The 18,923-nt window shown below is 37.6% G+C and overlaps 2 protein-coding genes across 2 annotated transcripts; both read left to right on the top strand.

The window, feature by feature from the left end:
• The first annotated feature begins 7,774 nt into the window (after window positions 1-7,774).
• Window positions 7,775-11,412, top strand: LOC119991007 (putative receptor-like protein kinase At3g47110). Its single transcript, XM_038837175.1, has 3 exons — window positions 7,775-7,915; window positions 8,015-10,764; window positions 10,897-11,412. Exons 2-3 carry the CDS (start codon window positions 8,040-8,042, stop codon window positions 11,283-11,285), a joined length of 3,114 nt encoding a protein of 1,037 aa, XP_038693103.1. The 5' UTR covers window positions 7,775-7,915; window positions 8,015-8,039; the 3' UTR covers window positions 11,286-11,412.
• A 193-nt stretch (window positions 11,413-11,605) lies between these two features.
• LOC119991008 (UDP-glycosyltransferase 71K1-like) lies at window positions 11,606-13,466 on the top strand. The gene has a single exon (XM_038837176.1). It carries the CDS (start codon window positions 11,751-11,753, stop codon window positions 13,239-13,241), a length of 1,491 nt encoding a protein of 496 aa, XP_038693104.1. The 5' UTR covers window positions 11,606-11,750; the 3' UTR covers window positions 13,242-13,466.
• The last annotated feature ends 5,457 nt before the right edge of the window (window positions 13,467-18,923 follow it).

The raw sequence follows: 18,923 nt of genomic DNA, 5'->3' as shown, positions 1-18,923 counted from the left end.
AGTCGTCGGAAGTACAAACTTGTACTCTGATGGTTCATTGTAAGTGCTCTGTAACTCTTCATTATTTCCATTTAATTCTATCAAACAAGTCAAAATCCTCTTCTCTCTACCAGCCCTCAATACACAATCGATATGAAACATTAATAATTCCATCTTTTCTGAAGCATAACAAGAAACTTTACCTGAGTCATTTTTCTGAATCTCTCTTAAATTCAAAGAAGTGTCATACCTCTCCTTGGTACTTGATCTTTGACATGCTGAAACCTGATTTTCGAATGGAAAGTTCATGATTTCATAATATGTGCACATCAATCTGAACAAGACAGCTAGTGTTCTCAGCAAACACTTCCTAAACTTGGATTCTGGTATCTGAATCCATAGATTGTTATGTCATTCTACTAGATTTCCTACTATGCACAAAATTAAAAGTGTTGCCCAAATACTTGTAGCCTCCAGGATAAAAAATGAGGAGCACAAATTCCCTTTCACTCTCTTGATGCATATAATCGATAAAGGAGATTGCACAAGGTGGCATACTAAGTTAAGGAAATATATCAAACACCCTGTGTGCATTTTTAAGCAACTCAAAACTATGCAGCAACAATGATCTACTACTACTACCCTTATCAATCCTTTTTACTTTCCTGATATCTCCTATCTCTCCCAACAAAGGAACACTTCCATTAAACCTTTGTGCAAACCTCCAATCCTCCTTAAGAAGCATGGGAGGGGTAAGCCTAGGGTTCAAATTTTCATTTGATTGGTAGTACGAAAGATAAGCTAGATCAGATGGAAACCTCTTGCCATTTTCAGAAAATTCTGCAAAAGCAATACCACTGCTGCCAATTCCGTTAAACAACCCTCTAATTGCAGTTAGCGAGCACTCCACAATTGGAAGAATAGAGACACTCCTATATGAAGTGAGTTCGTGCTCTTGATCATCCAACTCTTGTCGATGCTGCTCACGAAGTAGCAACCCTATCTCCGAACAATAATCGTCATCAAGAAAACCTGAATTGTGATTGCTCGGACAAACCAAATCATGTCTTATCAAAAACAGTACACAATTTAGAATCGATCGTTGTTGACAAGTTCGCAAACTTGTCATGAACGAAGATCTGAAATTCATGAATTGCGATAGAGAGTTTTTCTTTTTCTATTTTTTCTCAAGAATTGAAACTCGATTTTCAAGATTTTCTTCAAGAACACCCATGGTAGCGTTTGTGAAATTGCAAAGGAAGGGAACAATAGGTTGATCAAATAGAATCAAAATCAAATGAAAACCTCTTTCGAACCTTAACCTATCACAGGAAGGGAAACGTAGGAATCACTCGCTTCGATACCAATTGATACGAACTCCGTTCATACCTTAACCTAGCAAGGAGTATGACAATGGTGGTGGAAGAATGTTTATAGAGAAGAAAAAGAACAAAGAGAACAGACGAGAGATCACTTCATTTCATTATCAAAAACTATCTTTCCAAAAGAATAACAACCGGTCTTATACTAATACCAACACCGACTTATCTAACGAGTAGTTAAAAGACGTTCGTCAAGCTGACAACTTAACGGAATATGTAATAGAAGTAACACTAGTACAAAAGTTCCGAACATTATTTCCCCAATTTTGTTTAGGTTTCAAAGTTTTGAGGCTGAAGAACATAGGATTGGAAGGAGACAGGTAATGGTTAGTTAGTTTAATTTCATTCAATTGATTGTCGATTCATATGGTATGTGAAATAAATGGGCTTACTTTGTTTATTTTATGTGAATTAAATGGGTTCATATGATTTGGTGATGGGTTCATGTGTTCTGTTGTTCTTTGGTTTCTTTGTCTTCAGGTTGGTTTCTCATTTCACAAAAATAACATCTTCTTTGAAATAACTGAATTGTTGGGTTTCAAAGGGTGTAAATGTTTTGCCTTTAACATCCAACATTACCCTTTTTTAGTTGTATGAATGTTGTTAAAGAAATTGCTGTGGAGGATTTCCTTGTAGTGAATTACCAAAAAAGTACTTCCTTGTTGTGATATACATGGCCTATCTCTTTTTGACTTTCTGTATCTCCTAATGCAATCTCATATGATTATATAATTGATCAAAAAGTTACGTATTCAACTAAAGTATTTACTATGTGTAAAAAGTTTGAAAGATAACCCTGTTTTGGATTTCTATGTCATGTCTCTGTCAATGAAACTTGATTAGTGTGAGCCTGTTTAGAAATTGATTTTGTTTCCCACAACCATGCAAATGTTTAAAGTAGTTCCCCACAAAATTAGGATTACCATGTTCTCTTTCAGATCTTATCCTTAAGCGCGTTATGCTTGCATTTTAATCTTTTTTTTTTCAGTAATGAATTTAAACCGCAGTGGTGATTATTTTTATGATACAATTCATGATGAGATGTCAATGGGAGATTCACAAATTGGAAGCATCTCCTATCCAGGTGGAGAATTTAACTGGAAAGCAAAAAAAAATCCACGTCTTAGGAACTTTTCCACAAAGGAAGATGTGGCTTTAGTCTCAGCGTGGCTAAACACGTCATTGGATGCAATTCACTCGATGGACCAGAAAGGAGAGACATTCTGGAGAAGGGTTTCATCAACATATCACGATGCAATTGGTTCATCTTTTCTTCAACGCAGCGATCGCTCCATAATCAATCAATAGTCAAGTATTCAAAGTTGTGTGAATAAATTCATGGGATTCCTAGCTCAAATCGAGTCCTCTCGTCCTTCTGGTGTCAATGAACAAGATAAGTTTCTTTGAATGTTATAATAAAAATACCATTTTGATTCATTATATGTCATGTGATATGTGATAATTTTTTTTTTGCATTTTCTTACTTAGATTGAGAAGGCCAAAATCATGTATCATGACATTCAAAAGACAACTTTTCAGTTTGAGCATTGCTGGAACATACCACGACACCAACCCAAATGGCTTTCACACATGGAGGGGGGAAACACCAAGCGACGTTCTAATTTGTCATATTCTCCGTCTACACCTGAGTCAATTAACTTAAGTGATGAAATGCCGCCCTATAGTCCCACCATTGATTTAGAGAGACCTATTCGTTTGGAGAGACCTATTGGTAAGAAGGCCAAGATAGAGAACAAGAGAAAAGGAAAAAAAAGAAAAAAAGACAAAGATGGTGGTTCTCTTGGTGAAGTAATTTCTGAATTGAAGTTGGGTAAGTTCAAGATGCATGAACAGAAGGTGAAGATGCATGAAGAGAAAATGGGTAAGTTCATCGCTCACTCCGTAACCTCTCAGTCTCTCACAGACTCACTGCTCATGGTATATCTCATCTAGAGTTGTTGACAGTCAATTCACTCATCGTCTCAACCTCTTAGTCTATCACGATCGACTCAACCTCTCAGTCCTCTCACAGTCGACTCAACACAATCTCAATTTAGGGTTAGTCTCAACTTTCTAATTTCTATGCCTATGTGATTTTGGTAGTTTACAGTTTTAATTGGTAGTTAGCAATTAGAGGAAAAATGGAAAATCTCACGAATTAGGGCTTTTACCAAAATTCTACTCCAATTGTTGTTTCATGTTTATAGGTCAAAGAGCTTGAGTTACGATTAAGATATTGACAAAGGAATTTGCCATGTTATTGTGATTTAAGCCTCCAATTATATACCATCAACTTAACCTAGTCACTGGTGAGTTACTTTTTGAACTTGTTTGCATTTTTCTGATTGTAATTTTGCATTTATCCTCACTGTTTTGAACCTGTTTGCAGTTTTCTGATTGCAATTTTATACTTTTGCATTTATCCTCACTGTTTTGAACCTGGTTTGACTTCCCAATGTTTATTGTTGTGATTTCTTCATAGGTTAGCACTTTGTGATCAAAATTGGCAACACAAAAAATGATCAAAATATGAGTGGAGAAGAAGATCCTGGGTGTGAGATCAGTATTGATGAAGTGCCACCAAATCCAGTGGTTAGTGAACCTGTCTCTTCTTCTAGAAAAAGATCATGGGTGTGGGACTATTATGACGTGCCTAAAGATCAAATTGGTAAACATAGGGCGTTTTGTAAAATTTATAATAAAGGTTATGCAACTGATACAAAACAAAATGGCACTGGGGCTTTAGGTAACCGTTTGATTAATGTGTGTACATCTGAGGATAATTGGTTAACGGCTATGACCAAAGAGACACCGTTGGTGAAGGGGCAGAATACATTGAACTTCACTCCCTTAAAACCTGGTGAGACACCTACATCATTGACACAACCATTTAATGCTGCGAGTAAAGCGAGCCTTAGCTTGTATGATCATAATAGATGAATTGCCTTTTAGACACGTGGAGGATGAGGGGTTTAGGGCATTTGTACATGAAATTTGCCCTAGGTGGAAGAGGATCACTTGTCGTCAGACCATGACAGAGGAGTGCCTTGATGTGTATTTGGAAGAGAAGAAAATTTTGAAAAAATCTCTTAAAGGGCAACGTGTTTGTCTCACTATAGACACATGAACTTCTGTCCAAAATTTGAATTATATGTGTCTCACATCACACTTCATCGATGTTGATTGGAACATGCATAAATGTATTACTAATTTTTGCATTGTAGACGATCAGTCAATCATAAGACAATCTGCAGTTGTTTGTGACTTTGTGTTTTATTTTGTGGGCATTGTAATATCTAGATGGACAATATTGCCTTGATGGCTTGTTAGTTGTTAGTTTAGTTGTTACCTTGTTGGTCCATGGACAATGGATAGGTACAACCATACATGTATTGGACAATGGATAGGTACAGTACATGTTGCCTTGTTAGTTGTTGTGTTAGTTGTTTCTTGTTTGTTCATTTGTTGTTTGTTGATACTTGATAATATGTATTGTTGCTTATTGTACGGGTGCAATATTGTTGATTACATGTATAGGTACAGTACATGGAGAGGAATAGATATTGGATAGTGTCATATTGGACAGGCCCTTTTATTAATTTTTAGGCCCAGTCGAAATCTACAACCTACCGAAAACCAACTATAACTGACCAATTCACACCCCTACGTTCGAGGAAGCCGCATACTATCCGGAAAAGCCTAGGTGTTGTCCGGATAGCATACACAAATCTGTCTTATGGGAGAACTTGTATAAATAATTTTGTACGATTTTTCATAAACCCAATCGAGAGAGGCATCGTTTTGAGAGAGAAAACACTTAGAGAGTGAGAGAGAACTTGAATCATTGTATTTGGTGAGTTTCCTCACTTGTATACTTCTCCAACATAGTGAAATTAGGCTCTATTGTCCTTGGATGTAGGCCTACTCCAAACCAATATCTTTTCTCCTTTACGTTTATTTGCTTGATTTCTCTGCATTATTTAGCTTGGATTATCTTGTTTGGTCAAATTATCTGTGAGTTTGGTGATTTTTCACAACAAATTGGTATCAGAGTTTGGGGTTGTGATTCTTGGTTGGGGATTCTACTATTGTGATTTCCATTAGTTATTTCACACACCTAAGTCTTGATTTCTGCTTACAATGAAATGAATATTGTTGCATACAAAGATGAATGAAGATAGTTCAAAGAAGACTGCACAAGATGCAAGGTCATCTTCTACCACTGGGTCTTCCCATAGAAATGTGATTTTCAATGCTAGGTTTGAAGTAGAGAAGTATGATAAAAAATAAAACTTTCATATGTGGCAGTGTAAGGTTATTGATAGGTTATATCATCATGACTTAGATATTACTCTACGTGACGAGTCGGATGATATTTTCTGATGGTGTTTGACAGAAGTTGAATAGGCAGGCTTGCAGCTCAATCCATTTGTGTTTAAAGAATAAATTGAAGTAATATGTGACGAAATACACAAAGGCTAAAGACCCGTGGCGGAAGCTTGACGGAAAATTCATGACTAAGAATGTTGAGAATAGACTCAACATGAAGAAAAAGTTGTTTCGTTTCCAAAATTCGGCAAGTAGGATAAGGGTGGCAAAAAAATATATTTCGGGATTGGACAACAACACGTGTTTAAAAAACATTTACATATTCAGAAACCTAACCCGGATTGGATATTAGACATACTTAATTGGCCAAATCCATGTTGATTTAAATCTGAACAAGTTAATCGAACAATAACCTGATCCAGATTAGGTTTCGGACAAATAAATCAGATAAGATTTTTGTCTTTGGACCCAGACTCAATTTTAAACAAGATAAAATTTTATGTTTGGACCCGGATTTCGGACATATAACTTATGTCCAAACTTGGTTTATTTTGAGTCGGATAAATTCGATCATTCAGACTGGATAGAGTTTTGACACTCCTATACATGAGTATGGTCACACATAGAGAGGTAGCGGCCCCCAAAATATGATTGGATTTGATGCAAGTATGACTGCATCCATCCATCCATCAAACTGAAACAAAACTTACCTTATTAACAGAAACAACACGGTCTCCCTTGCATGTAAATAAGTTGACTTTATAGGTTTTCCCATTTACATGCCCTAGTTGTGAAGAGTATACTCCTTTAATAGGTACAATACATGGTCTAAAGAGTGATAAGAACTTCTTTTAGCATGTTTGGCAGGCGTTTATACAAGTTTAAGAGTTAGTGCTACCGCTAGCGGTACAAAATCTACCAAATGGGTTGGATAAGCTGGTGGTATTGCCCAACTACCACCGGCTATATTGCGGCCAAAAAAAAGCTCTTAGTCGAAGCTTTTAATGAAGCGGTTTATATGAATCAGAGCTTCATTTGTTTCGCTCTGTTATAAAGATCTAGGTTTGAGTCTGAAGAGGGTCGTGACAAACTCCAAGAGCTAGATCTCTCATCACCCACCACAACACTAGTCAGGTACGTCTTCAATCTGGTTTTACTCTCCATCAATTCTTGTTCGATTTTTTTTTTGTTGATATTTGTTTTTTTTTTTCACGATGTTGCGCCTCTGTTGTCCCAGTAAGAATCCATCTCTTCCCTACTCAGTTTGAATTTTAGCGAATCGAATTTCTTTCTTCTGGGATAAAAGAGTGGAATAAACCTGTTGGGCTCCCTTTAACTACATGTCATTTTCGTTAATTATAAGACACACATGATATAATAATACCCAAAAACCTTTTCACGCACTAATTTCCTCACTTCATAGTTTCTAATTTCTTCCGCTACCGTGTAGAACTATGTCAATGTTAAAAATTTTAAAGAATTTAATAATTTATCTACAACATAAATCGTGTTTTTTTTTTTTTTTTTGTAACCGTAAACAAATCAACAGAGCTCCCATTAAACTCAAAATTCATCTCTTCATATTGCTTCACGCCATTCGCGGTCCTTCCTTCACCAAACAGTCTTAGACCAAACCCATAAAGAATCGATATTCAATTGTCCAATTGTTATAATTAGGCACTAGTCTACAAGATTTTTTATAAAAAAAGTCTTGCTAGAAATGATACAAATTATTCACACATGTACACATGTATAACCGATTTTTCGTACTGAAAAAGGCAATGATGATGTATCAAACCCATAGCCGTGCGGAGTCTTAAAGTAATTTAAAATATTTAAAAAGTAATTTATAATAATCAGTTTTTTATATTAGATATTTAAATAATGCCGTTTTCCTGTTCAATAACGGGGGCTTTTTTTTCCCTTCTTCCTAGTGATCCTAAAATATTGATGCTTAGCCAAGCCACCTACGCACGCGTCTACTGATTTTGACCACCCGACACTCATACAGCCACTTGTACACAGAAAATAATAAAAGAAACAACTCTCCCACAGTCCCACTTGTACATGATAATATAGTAAACCATGAAACTGAACGTAAAGTATATCTATATATAATATGCCTGACACGCACCATTAATGCATATCACATAGAAAGGAAACTGAGGGGTGAGGGTTCACATTGCTTCTCTTCTCATCAAAACGTTCTCCTTGAACCCCAAAAGGTACAGATCTACTGAAGAAATCTAATTTAATTTGCATTCATGAGTTGTCTCTTCTTGTTAGCTAAAACCACTGAAACTTTTTGTTTAATTTTGCTGCAGGTTTACATCAGTCAGGTCCCCAACAATGAAAGCTAGCAGCATGTCAAGCTTTGAAGTAAACTCATACTCATCATCTTTTCACCTCCTTGTCTTTATTTTCTTATTAATCTTGAACTTTCCAAGCCTCAAAACTCCATTAGCGGCCACATTGAATGAAACAGACAAGCTAGCACTGCAGGCCTTCAGAGAGTACACAATTCAAGATCCTTCAGGAATTATAAGCTCATGGAATGAATCTATCAATCACTGTCAATGGATGGGAATCACATGCAGCACTAGACATGAGGGAAGAGTTACTGAATTGAACTTGAACAATCAACAATTGGTTGCTTCGATACCACCCCACATAGGAAATCTCTCCTTTTTGAGGTATATCAATCTTGGAAGCAACCGTTTTAGAGGCAATATTCCTCCCGAAATAGGTCGTTTGTCGCGCCTGGTAAATCTCAATCTCAGCAATAATGAAATCGGAGGGGAGATTCCAAGGAATTTGAGTTCCTGTTCAAGCCTACAAGTCATCAACTTGATGTATAATAGGCTTGAAGGCATAATCCCAGATGAGATTGGAAAGCTATCTAGCAAACTTACTAGATTCTCAGTCTCTGTAAATAATCTGACTGGGAATATCCCACAATGGCTAGCCAATGCATCTTCACTCACTAGACTCTCCATGGCAGGAAACAACTTTCAGGGACAAATCCCAGCTGAGCTTGGTAGACTTTCAAAGCTTATACTTTTTCAATTTTCTGGAAACAATTTATCAGGAACTGTACCTCCTTCAATTTTCAATCTTAGTTCACTTCTTTACCTGGATGTGGGAACCAATCAATTACAAGGCACAATCCCATCTGATATCGGATACACTCTTCCAAATCTGCTAGGTCTCTATGTTTATGAGAATCAATTTTCAGGTCCAATACCAGCTTCCTTAGCCAATGCAAAAGGACTATTTGACATAAGTTTTGGTTTCAACAGTTTTACAGGAACTCTGCCTTTAAGTATTGGAAGCTTGAAGGATCTTGCAAGATTATCCCTTACAAATAACCAATTGGAGAATAATGAGACAGAAGGTTTGAGTTTCTTGACTTCGCTGACAAATTGTAGCAACCTTCGGGTGCTGGATTTAGGCGGCAACAAGTTCAAAGGCCAATTACCAGCCTCCATTGGCAATTTCAGTACTAACTTAGCATCATTGATTATCGGAACAAACCAGATATCAGGCAGAATTCCAGAAAGTATTGAGAACTTGATCGGCCTGTCACTATTGGCATTGTACAAGAACAATATCACTGGTGTAATTCCGGCTGGCATTGGAAAACTTGAAAAGCTGGAAGAACTTCGCCTGTACAGTAATAGGCTTTCGGGAAAAATTCCTTCTTCGTTTGGAAACAACACTAGATTGCTTCGTCTGGGCTTGCATGAAAATCTATTAGAAGGAAACATTCCTTCTACTTTGGGAAATATTCGAAACCTTCAAGCTCTTTCATTGTCGGCTAACAACCTCTCCGGTGTTATACCCAAAGAAGTAGTAAGCATTTCATCTCTGTCTGCTGTTCTCGACTTGTCACGAAATTCTTTGACAGGGCCATTACCTCCAGAGATTGGTAACCTGACTGGTCTAACGCAAATCGATATTTCTCACAACAAATTGTCCGGTGAAATTCCACGTACTATTGACAATTGTATCATGTTAGAGGTGATTAGCTTTCAGGACAACTTATTTGAAGGAAGCATTTCATCCTCATTGAGTGCCTTAAGAAGTCTTCATTTCCTCGATCTTTCAAATAACAATTTTTCTGGCGAAATTCCACAATTCCTTCAGAATCTCACTCTTCTAGGTAACCTCAACTTGTCCTCTAATCATCTTGAAGGAGAAGTGCCTCTTGGAGGGGTCTTTAGCAATGTAAGTGCAGTTTCAGTTGCCGGAAACAGTAGGCTCTGTGGAGGCATTAGGAGTCTCAGTCTGCCCGAGTGTGAAGCCCAAGGCAGAAACAAGCATCAAAGATCTCTAGTTCTCAAGATTGTGATTCCAGTGATTGCTTCATGTTCAATACTTGCAGCATGTTTTCTTGATGTTTTTGCTTGGAAGAGAAAAGTAGGAAAGAAAGCTCCTGCAACGCTTCTACAAATCGAAGAACATTTTCCAACGATTTCATATGCAGAACTAAAGCATGCTACAGATGATTTTTCACCATCTAATCTGGTTGGGGAAGGAAGTTATGGCTCTGTCTATAAAGGAATTCTGGATGGTGATGGAACGGTAGTGGCAGTGAAGGTGATTAACCTTAAGCATAAAGGAGCTTCCAAGGTTTTCATGGCTGAATGTGAAGCTTTGAGAAGCATTCGTCATCGGAACCTTATAAAGATCATGACCATTTGCTCAAGTATTGATTTCAAAGGCGCCGATTTCAAGGCTATTGTTTGTGAATATATGCAGAATGGAAGTTTAGAAGTATGGCTGCACCAAAATGAAGAGAAGACCGATATGAGGACACTGAGCCTCGTTCAAAGACTAAACATAGCCATTGATGTGGCTTTTGCCATTGAATATCTTCACTATGACTGTGAAACATCAATCGTTCATGGTGATTTAAAGCCAAGCAATGTCTTACTTGACCATGACATGACAGCACATGTAGCGGATTTTGGGCTCGCAAGATTTCTCCGCAACGGCCCTGAAGATGCCAATTCTTCTGCAAAACAAACAATCTCAATTGGGATCAAGGGAACTGTTGGCTATGTTGCTCCAGGTATTGATTTCACCTTTTCAAATTCAACAACGTAAGAAGTATTGTTCACTTGCTTGTCAAATTTTCTTTTCAACTTGCTAAAAGTTTACTGCTACTAGCATGAACAGCTTTGCTTTTCTTCATCTTTCACAGAGTATGGTATGGGTAGCGAGGCGTCAATGGCAGGAGATGTGTACAGCTATGGAATACTTTTGTTGGAGATGTTTACAGGAAAGCGACCAACTGATGCAATGTTCAACAATGGTCTGAATCTTCATGAACATTCCAAGATGGCATTGCCTGAAAGAGTGATCGAAATTGCTGAACCTTCTTTGCTTGTTGAAGGAGCTGTTGACGAAAATTCTAATTACAGAAGCCGCAGAGACCGAGAAAGAGGAACCAGAATAAAGGAGTGCCTGGTTGCTGTCATGAAAATTGGCATTCTCTGCTCAGTTGAGTCTCCGGTGGAGCGAATGGAGATGAGAGATGTTGGACCTGAATTAGGTGCAATCAAGAAGAAGTTATTGGGAAGCTCGACTTAAAAGTATGATCACCACATCAGCAAACTTGTCAATTTCAAGAACATCACTTGTCTTAATATCACACATATACAAACATTGTTGGGTATTTTCTGCCATTAGGAATGAAGTTCAACTACAAATTCCTTAATTTGTTCATCCCCATTTACTAATAAAATGAAATTGACAAGAAAGTTCACAAATTTCAGTCAACAAAGGAAACAAAATCACCTTCTACATCTGGACAATCGCCATCACTCTCTATATTACGTAATACAATTGAGTCTCAAATCAACAGGTAATCCCAATTCCCTCACCATTTCAAATTGTTCCGCACACACAAACTGACTGTCCCTCCGATTGCCTTGTGGGCCACTTCAGAGACCCACCAACATATCATGCCCCACCATTGGATCAGGGCCTAGAAATGGAATCCATAGGGCTGTGATGAGTGAAGACTAAGTACAAAGTCTGCTGTGTCACTGGTGTATGAGTATCAGACAGACAGAACCCGGTCTCCGCTCATATCTCCTCAGTTCTGGAAAGATGAAGAAGGCTGAGCTCATCTTCGTGCCTTTTCCAGCACCAACACACCTGGTGCCCACCATTGAATTTGCAAAGCTTCTCTTAAATCGTGATGATCGAATATCCGTCACCATCCTCTTAATGAAGCTCCCTGGTTTCTTTGTTGATGAAATCACCCAATCACTCACTGAATCCCGCATCCAACTCGTTGATCTTCCTCACGTAGACCCACCTCCACCAGATCTTTTAGAAAAATCCTTTCCAGCCTATTTCACTGCTTATGTCGAGATTCACATCCCACACGTCAGAAACATCGTCTCCGATATTGTATCATCCCGATCCGACTCTGACTCTGCCCGAATCGTCGGGTTGGTGGTGGATATCATGTGTGTATCAATGATAGATGTTTCCAAGGAACTGGATCTTCCCTCTTATATGTTCTTAGCCTCCAACGCAGGATTATTGGGTCTAATGCTATATCTACCGAGTCGCCACAGCAAGATGAGCTCCGAGTTTCACGAGGCGGATCCTGAGTTGCTGATCCCCGGATTCGTCAACCAAGTACCTCCTCGAGTTCTTCCTGAAGCTCTTTTTAATAAAGACGGTGGTTATGCTGCTTACATTAAGCTTGCTCAGAAGGTCAGGGAAGCTAAGAGTATAATAGTAAATACATTCGCCGATCTCGAGGAATCTATGCTTTCCTCTTTTGGTGACAGTAGAAACCCTAATCCTCCGGTCTACCTTGTTGGACCGGTGCTTCAACCAGAGGGGTTCCCGAACCCTAATTTGGACCTGGTTCAGTGTGAGAAGACGATGAAATGGCTTGATGATCAGCCGGATTCGTCGGTTGTGTTTCTCTGCTTTGGCACCGCTGGTAGCTTCGGTGCACCCCAATTGAAGGAAATGGCGCTTGGGCTTGAGCTAAGTGGGCTTAGGTTTCTGTGGTCCGTAGGCTTGCCGCGGCCCAACAATGAAGACCCAAGTTCGGCTCATAACACTAAGCCCGAAGACATGTTGCCGGATGGATTTTTGGGCCGAATCCAAGGAAAGGGAATGATATGCGGGTGGGCTCCTCAGATGGAGATCCTGGGCCACAAGGCAATAGGAGGTTTTGTATCACATTGCGGGTGGAACTCGATCTTGGAAAGCTTGTGGCATGGTGTACCTATTGCCACGTGGCCTCTGTATGCAGAACAACAACTGAATGCATTTAGGATGGTTAGGGAATTGGGGTTAGCAGTGGATTTAAGAATGGATTATCGAGGAAATGTTGACCTTGTTATGGCAGATGAGGTGGAGAGAGCGGTCAAAGACTTGATGAGTGATGATAATGAAGCGAGGAGAAAAGTAAAGAGAATGAGTGAGATGGCTAGGATTGCTGTGATGGATGGTGGATCATCATTCAACTCAGTTGGGCTACTGATTGAGGACATTCTAGCAGCTTATAAGTCTTGATTTACACAATGCTAGCTTAGTCTAGATATTTTTTTTTGAAATACCATTGGGAAATTTGTTTCTCTTTGAAATCGAATCTTGAACACACATATTCCTAACCCAACCAATTGTCAACCGAGTCACCGCTCGTTGATTAGTGTAGATTTATATGTACTCTTATAATACCATGGCAGTCCATCTTATAATATAATTCGCAGGCAGCAGCTATCCAACTGCTGGTATCAATGCTGACTTGCACATGTTAATGTAAGATTTATTAAGCAGCATCCATGATCGATGTAATAAGTTCAGCAACCAGAAACAAAATCATTACATCCTTTTGATGGTGTTGTTGCTGGCAGTGGAAAAACTACTCACTTCTGCCAAAGATGTGTCTTTCTTTCTTCCACGGAAAAATTTAATAGCAGAGAAAAGTATAATCTGCAGTGGAAGTAGCATCATGGAACACTCGAAAGTCATTACTTGCTATAGAAGAAAAACAATTGTGACAATGTGAGACAGGGCTAGACAAACTTACCTGTTGATGTTGAGGAAGTGCTTGTATTGTTTCCATTACCGTTGATCTGTCATGTCCTTGACAAGGCAATAGCCTTATGGTCAAACCTGACCTGCATCTGGTTCATTAACTCCCAAGATATGTAGAAGCAGGAAAACTTGTCACGCATTCGTCCCACATAGTATAGATGTGGGTGTAAAGTGCAAAATATAAGGGGGTTTAACTCCTTTAACAATCAGCAATGGTTTTCCCTATGTTTGGGTCCAGGTGGGCTGCTGGTCTGGCTTCCTAGAGTCCATTATCGGGTAGCCTTGGGAGGAAAAATCTATGAGAGCTCAGAGTTGCTCGTCGCGCGAAATTTTATCAAGTGACTCGTTTCAACGTGGTAATTAAGACTAGTTGCTATGTCACTAGCCCCACCTTACTTATGATAAAAATTCATTCTTTAGGGTTTCAAATAAGCCTTTTAATGTTATAATGTTACTGTTTTGAAACAGTAACATTATACTAACGTTTGTCAAACAATATCAATAAAAAAATAGATTCATATTTACCTGTGTTACACAATGTCAATAAATATTTATATGTACTTATATACATACACACACATATATATTTATATGTATGTATATTATTCTACACTGTGTAATATAAACAACTTAAAAACACAATAATTATTTCACCGTCTCTTTTTATCCCAATAATTTTATTATAGTGGAAGTTATTTCTCTTGAAGATTAACTGGATAAATATATTTTTATGTGCATCATGATAAAGAGTTTGAAGGGTATAGTGGCTTGGTGAATTTATCAGAGAAAATGACTCAACAAAAAAAATACATGTATCCATTGAAAATGACATTGATTTTACCGATTAACATAATTATTGTAGCAACTAGAAAGATCACATGTATCCATTAAAAATGACATTGATTTTACCAATTGACATAATTATTGTAGCAACTAGAAAGAGCATTTTTTGCTCTAACCATTGTGAAGAGTTATTTGCGCAATTAAATGGAACATAATTTTTGAATGATAGTTTGATTGTATATATCAAGAAAAAAGTTCAATAATGTCAATAATGAATCTATCATATAACAACTCAAGAAAATAAAAAATCACCATGAATAGTTGTAATTTATAACTATTTGATTAATAAATTATGTTTGATATAGTTATAATCATGCAAAACTAGTTACATTTATAATACTTATTGTTAACAAACGACATATAAATAGTAAAGAAAAAGGGTAAAACCATATTTTGTGCCCTCAAAGTTATACGAGTTTCTTGTTTCTGTCATTGAAGTTTAAAATTTGTCCCAAATATTCTTAACGTTTCAAAAAGTAAGTCTTTTTTGTCCTGAAATCAATTTTCCGGCCATGCATCACCGGAACTTGATTAGCTGGCAATCGGAGATCCAGGCTAGCAATTACATCTCATTATTATAATTATTAAATTTTACATGTCATTTTCTTTTAAAAAATAAATAAATTTTTTACCCAAAATAAAGCCCTAGAAAAGTCAAAATCCTTAACACTCCATATTCGTCTCTTTGTTATAGTCCGCTATTGGTTCTTCGTCAATCATCGATGGCAGCTTCATCGGAGTATACGATAGCTTCATCAAAGTTCATCTTTGGTAATACCCATTATCGTTATTTCTATTCCTTTTAGTTTCTTTGGTAGAACTCCAAATTTGTTGAATACGAGATGGTGAGAATCACAGACATTGAGGAGCTTGAAGAAGCTCCTCTTGCTGATGAGGGTAATGTCAGACATTTCCCTGAATAGCAACACGATCTTAGTTGTGGTGTTGGAGAAGAACTCTTTAATGAGCCTTCTCACTCCAGTGATGTTGATTTTGACATTGGAGAGGTTCCAACTGAAGAGGTTGATGATGAGATAGAAGGAGATAGGTTCATTGATGTAGGTATTGAGGCTGAGGCAGAGACAATATTTCATGGCATTTCAAGTGATGAAGATGGAGATGAGGAGGTATTCGATCCCATCATTGACTCAGTTAGAGGACTGAGTGATATGGAATGGGATGAAAAGGATTTGAAAAGCTTACCTAGTGAGGATGAGAATGATGTTGATGTAATGCAAAAAGATGAATCTTTTCCCACTTTTAAGCCTCTTAAAGACATGTCAACTTTCAAATGAGAAATTGGCATGGTGTTTACTTGTAGGGAACAATTTGTGGAAGCTGTGGGCACATATGTAGTATATTGTGGAAGAAATTTGAAGTGGGATAAGTTGGATCATACTAAGGCTAGGGTTATGTGTTTTTCAACATGTAAGTTTCATTTGTATGCATTGAAGATCACACACGAGAATACTTGGCAGCTGAAATCTGCCTACCTTATTCACAATTGTACAAGAAGCCAAAAGGTTAGAATGCTTAATTCAAAGTGGCTTGTTGCTAAGTTGGTTCCCAAATTGAGAAGGAATCCTAAAATGAAATTGAGAGAGATAATTATGAAAGTCTAGGACAAATATGTAGCTTCTATTAGTCTAGGTCTTGCTGCCAGAGCAAGAAAGAAGGCTATGGATGTTGTTCAAGGTAGTCATAAAGAATAATTTAGAAGGTTGCATGATTTTTGTGGTGAAGTGTTGAGGTCTAACCTTGGGAGCTCTTGTGGTGTTTCTACTACACTTCAACCTGTTGAGAGTCCATCAAGAAGCTTGATGCAGTAGATGGATGATTTTTGAAAGGTGTATATGGGGGCCAACTTTTAACTGCATTAGGTAGGGACCCTAATGACCAAATGCTCACTCTTTAGGGTCTCAAATGAGCCTTTTAATGTTATAATGTTACTGTTTTGAAACAGTGAAACAGTAACATTATACTAACGTTTGTCAAACAATATCAATAAAAAAATGGTAGTGATAAACATACATGGAGTTAGTATACATTGGGATACATAATGACATGGCATGCTGACTAGGAGGCTGACTGGGCAAGTTTGAAATTCAAAATACAAAAAAGTAAAATAACATTTGTATATTATTTTCCGATTTCCAAGATGGAAGCACTCAAAGCTCTGTGAAACCGTATGCGAAAAGCTTCCATTATCCTCCCAATTTGCTCTCAACCACTCCGACTGTGTTAATGTCTCCGATGACCATTTTTTGACTTCGGCGATGATCGACTAGACAACCGTTGTCGGAATAGACAGTATTTTCGAGTTCGCATATAAAAAGGACAAATTTCTGGGTTGATCTTGCTTGTGTTGGCTTAATACCGACCAACAATACACATACAAGGGTAAAGGTATGAACTTTGAGAGTTCCATTTGTTTCTAAACAATGTATTTGCCATTTTTTTGTTGTTTTCGGTTTGAACCTACGCTGCCCATTATTGAATGGTTTAGTTTGGGCTTTTTATGGGATACATTTTGTATGAAGAGCAAATCTTTGATTACACTACCATTTTGTTTGGGAAAAATAACCACAAAATCATTTTGTGGGCAGAATAAATCATTGATTACACTACCATTTTGATTGGTTATAATAGTGTGGGATTAGGTTGTTATAATTTGTTTGTTCGGGTGTGATGCATTTGAGTTTATTACACTACTATTGTGTGTGGGTATCTAAATACGCTGCCAATTTGAGATGTTGAATGGGTATGTTTGCTCGGTTTCAGTGTGTAGGGAACTAAAAATGGTTTATTACACTACCATTGTGTTTGGGGGTATAAATACGCTGCCTATTTGAGATGTTTAATGGGTTTGTTGGCTGGGTTTCATTATGTAGGGAGCTAAAAATGGTTTATTACACTACCATTGTGTTTGGGTGTATAAATACGCTGCCTATTTGAGATGTTTAATGGGTTTGTTGGATGGGTTTCATTATGTAGGGAGCTAAAAATGGTTTATTACACTACAATTGTGTTTGGGTGTATAAATACGCTGCCTATTTGATTTTGGTTGGGTATATAACTACACTGCATATTTGTGTGTTTGAATGGCTTTGTTTTGCTGGGTTTAATTAGCTAAAAACTTTGATTACATTACCATTTGTTTTGGGTATATAAATACACTGTCGATTTGTGAGTGCTTCAATTGGTGGGATTAAAATGTATAATACACTACTATAAATTAAGGTAATTAATGATGCAATTGGGTTGAATGGTTTACTTCAATTGGTGGGTGGGTTCAATTTGTGAAAACCTCCCCCCTACTGTATAGTACATTACCATTTTGAATAATGTATTGGTATATTACTATATGCATAATGTAATTGCTTTAGTTTTTCGCTTTAATGATTTATTTTACTGTATAATACACTACCAGTTTGTATTTCAGTATGGCCAAATTACAATACCGATCTAATCTGCAAGGAATAGCGACACTATTAAGAAGTGTGCGATTGAAGAGTAGTCATAAAAAGTTTTTGCAAATGACACCTTTTTGGAACTTGTACAAAGTATTCAAGAAGGAGGAGCATAAGGAATTAAATAACAAGAAACACGATTTGATCGTACAAGACATTATTGGCACCTCCAACGATAAGCGTGGATCGTTTATTCTTGGAGGTAAGAGAGTTACCATTACAGAGAATGATGTTTCTTTGATATTTGGAGTAGTGTCAGGAGATATTCCATTGAAGATAGGCCGAAGTAAGAAGCCCGATGATTGTGAGTTTGTGAATCGAAGGTTTAATGGAATTGATATGATGCGATCACCCAACATAAAGCAAGCATTTGACAATGCTTTGATGGGGGATACTGAGGAGGACGCAAAAGATGTCGCACGTTTGTTTGTGTTATACACATGTCTTACTCTGTTCTTTTCAACAAGAGCAGATGCGTTACCATGGGCTTTAGTAAAATTTGTTGAGGTGGTTGAGGACATGAAGAAATGGAATTGGTCGCAGGCAATCTCAGAGAACATTATGCAATCAATTAAGAAGTACCAAAAGGAAACAAACAAAGTTACAGGTTGTGCAACTTTGATCTCGGTAAGTAATAACTACTTTGTGCGAGTACTGCTTGATGTGTATTTACAGTGACAGTTTATGTGTATTTCCATGCAGTATTGGTTTTGTGAACACACAACTGTTTTCACCCCCGCAAAGTCTGGCGTCTTCCCAAGGTTTGTAAAATGGGACATAAGTGGATGCCGAAAGGACTTCAAAAAACAATATATACGCACTTTGGTGGGGGGAAGGTTAGTAA

Source organism: Tripterygium wilfordii, chromosome 22 (genome assembly GCF_013401445.1).
Source record: "Tripterygium wilfordii isolate XIE 37 chromosome 22, ASM1340144v1, whole genome shotgun sequence".
In the NCBI taxonomy this organism is placed as follows: domain Eukaryota; kingdom Viridiplantae; phylum Streptophyta; class Magnoliopsida; order Celastrales; family Celastraceae; genus Tripterygium; species Tripterygium wilfordii.
The sequence above is the reverse complement of the archived record's forward strand: the minus strand, read 5'-3'. Positions and strand labels throughout refer to the sequence as shown.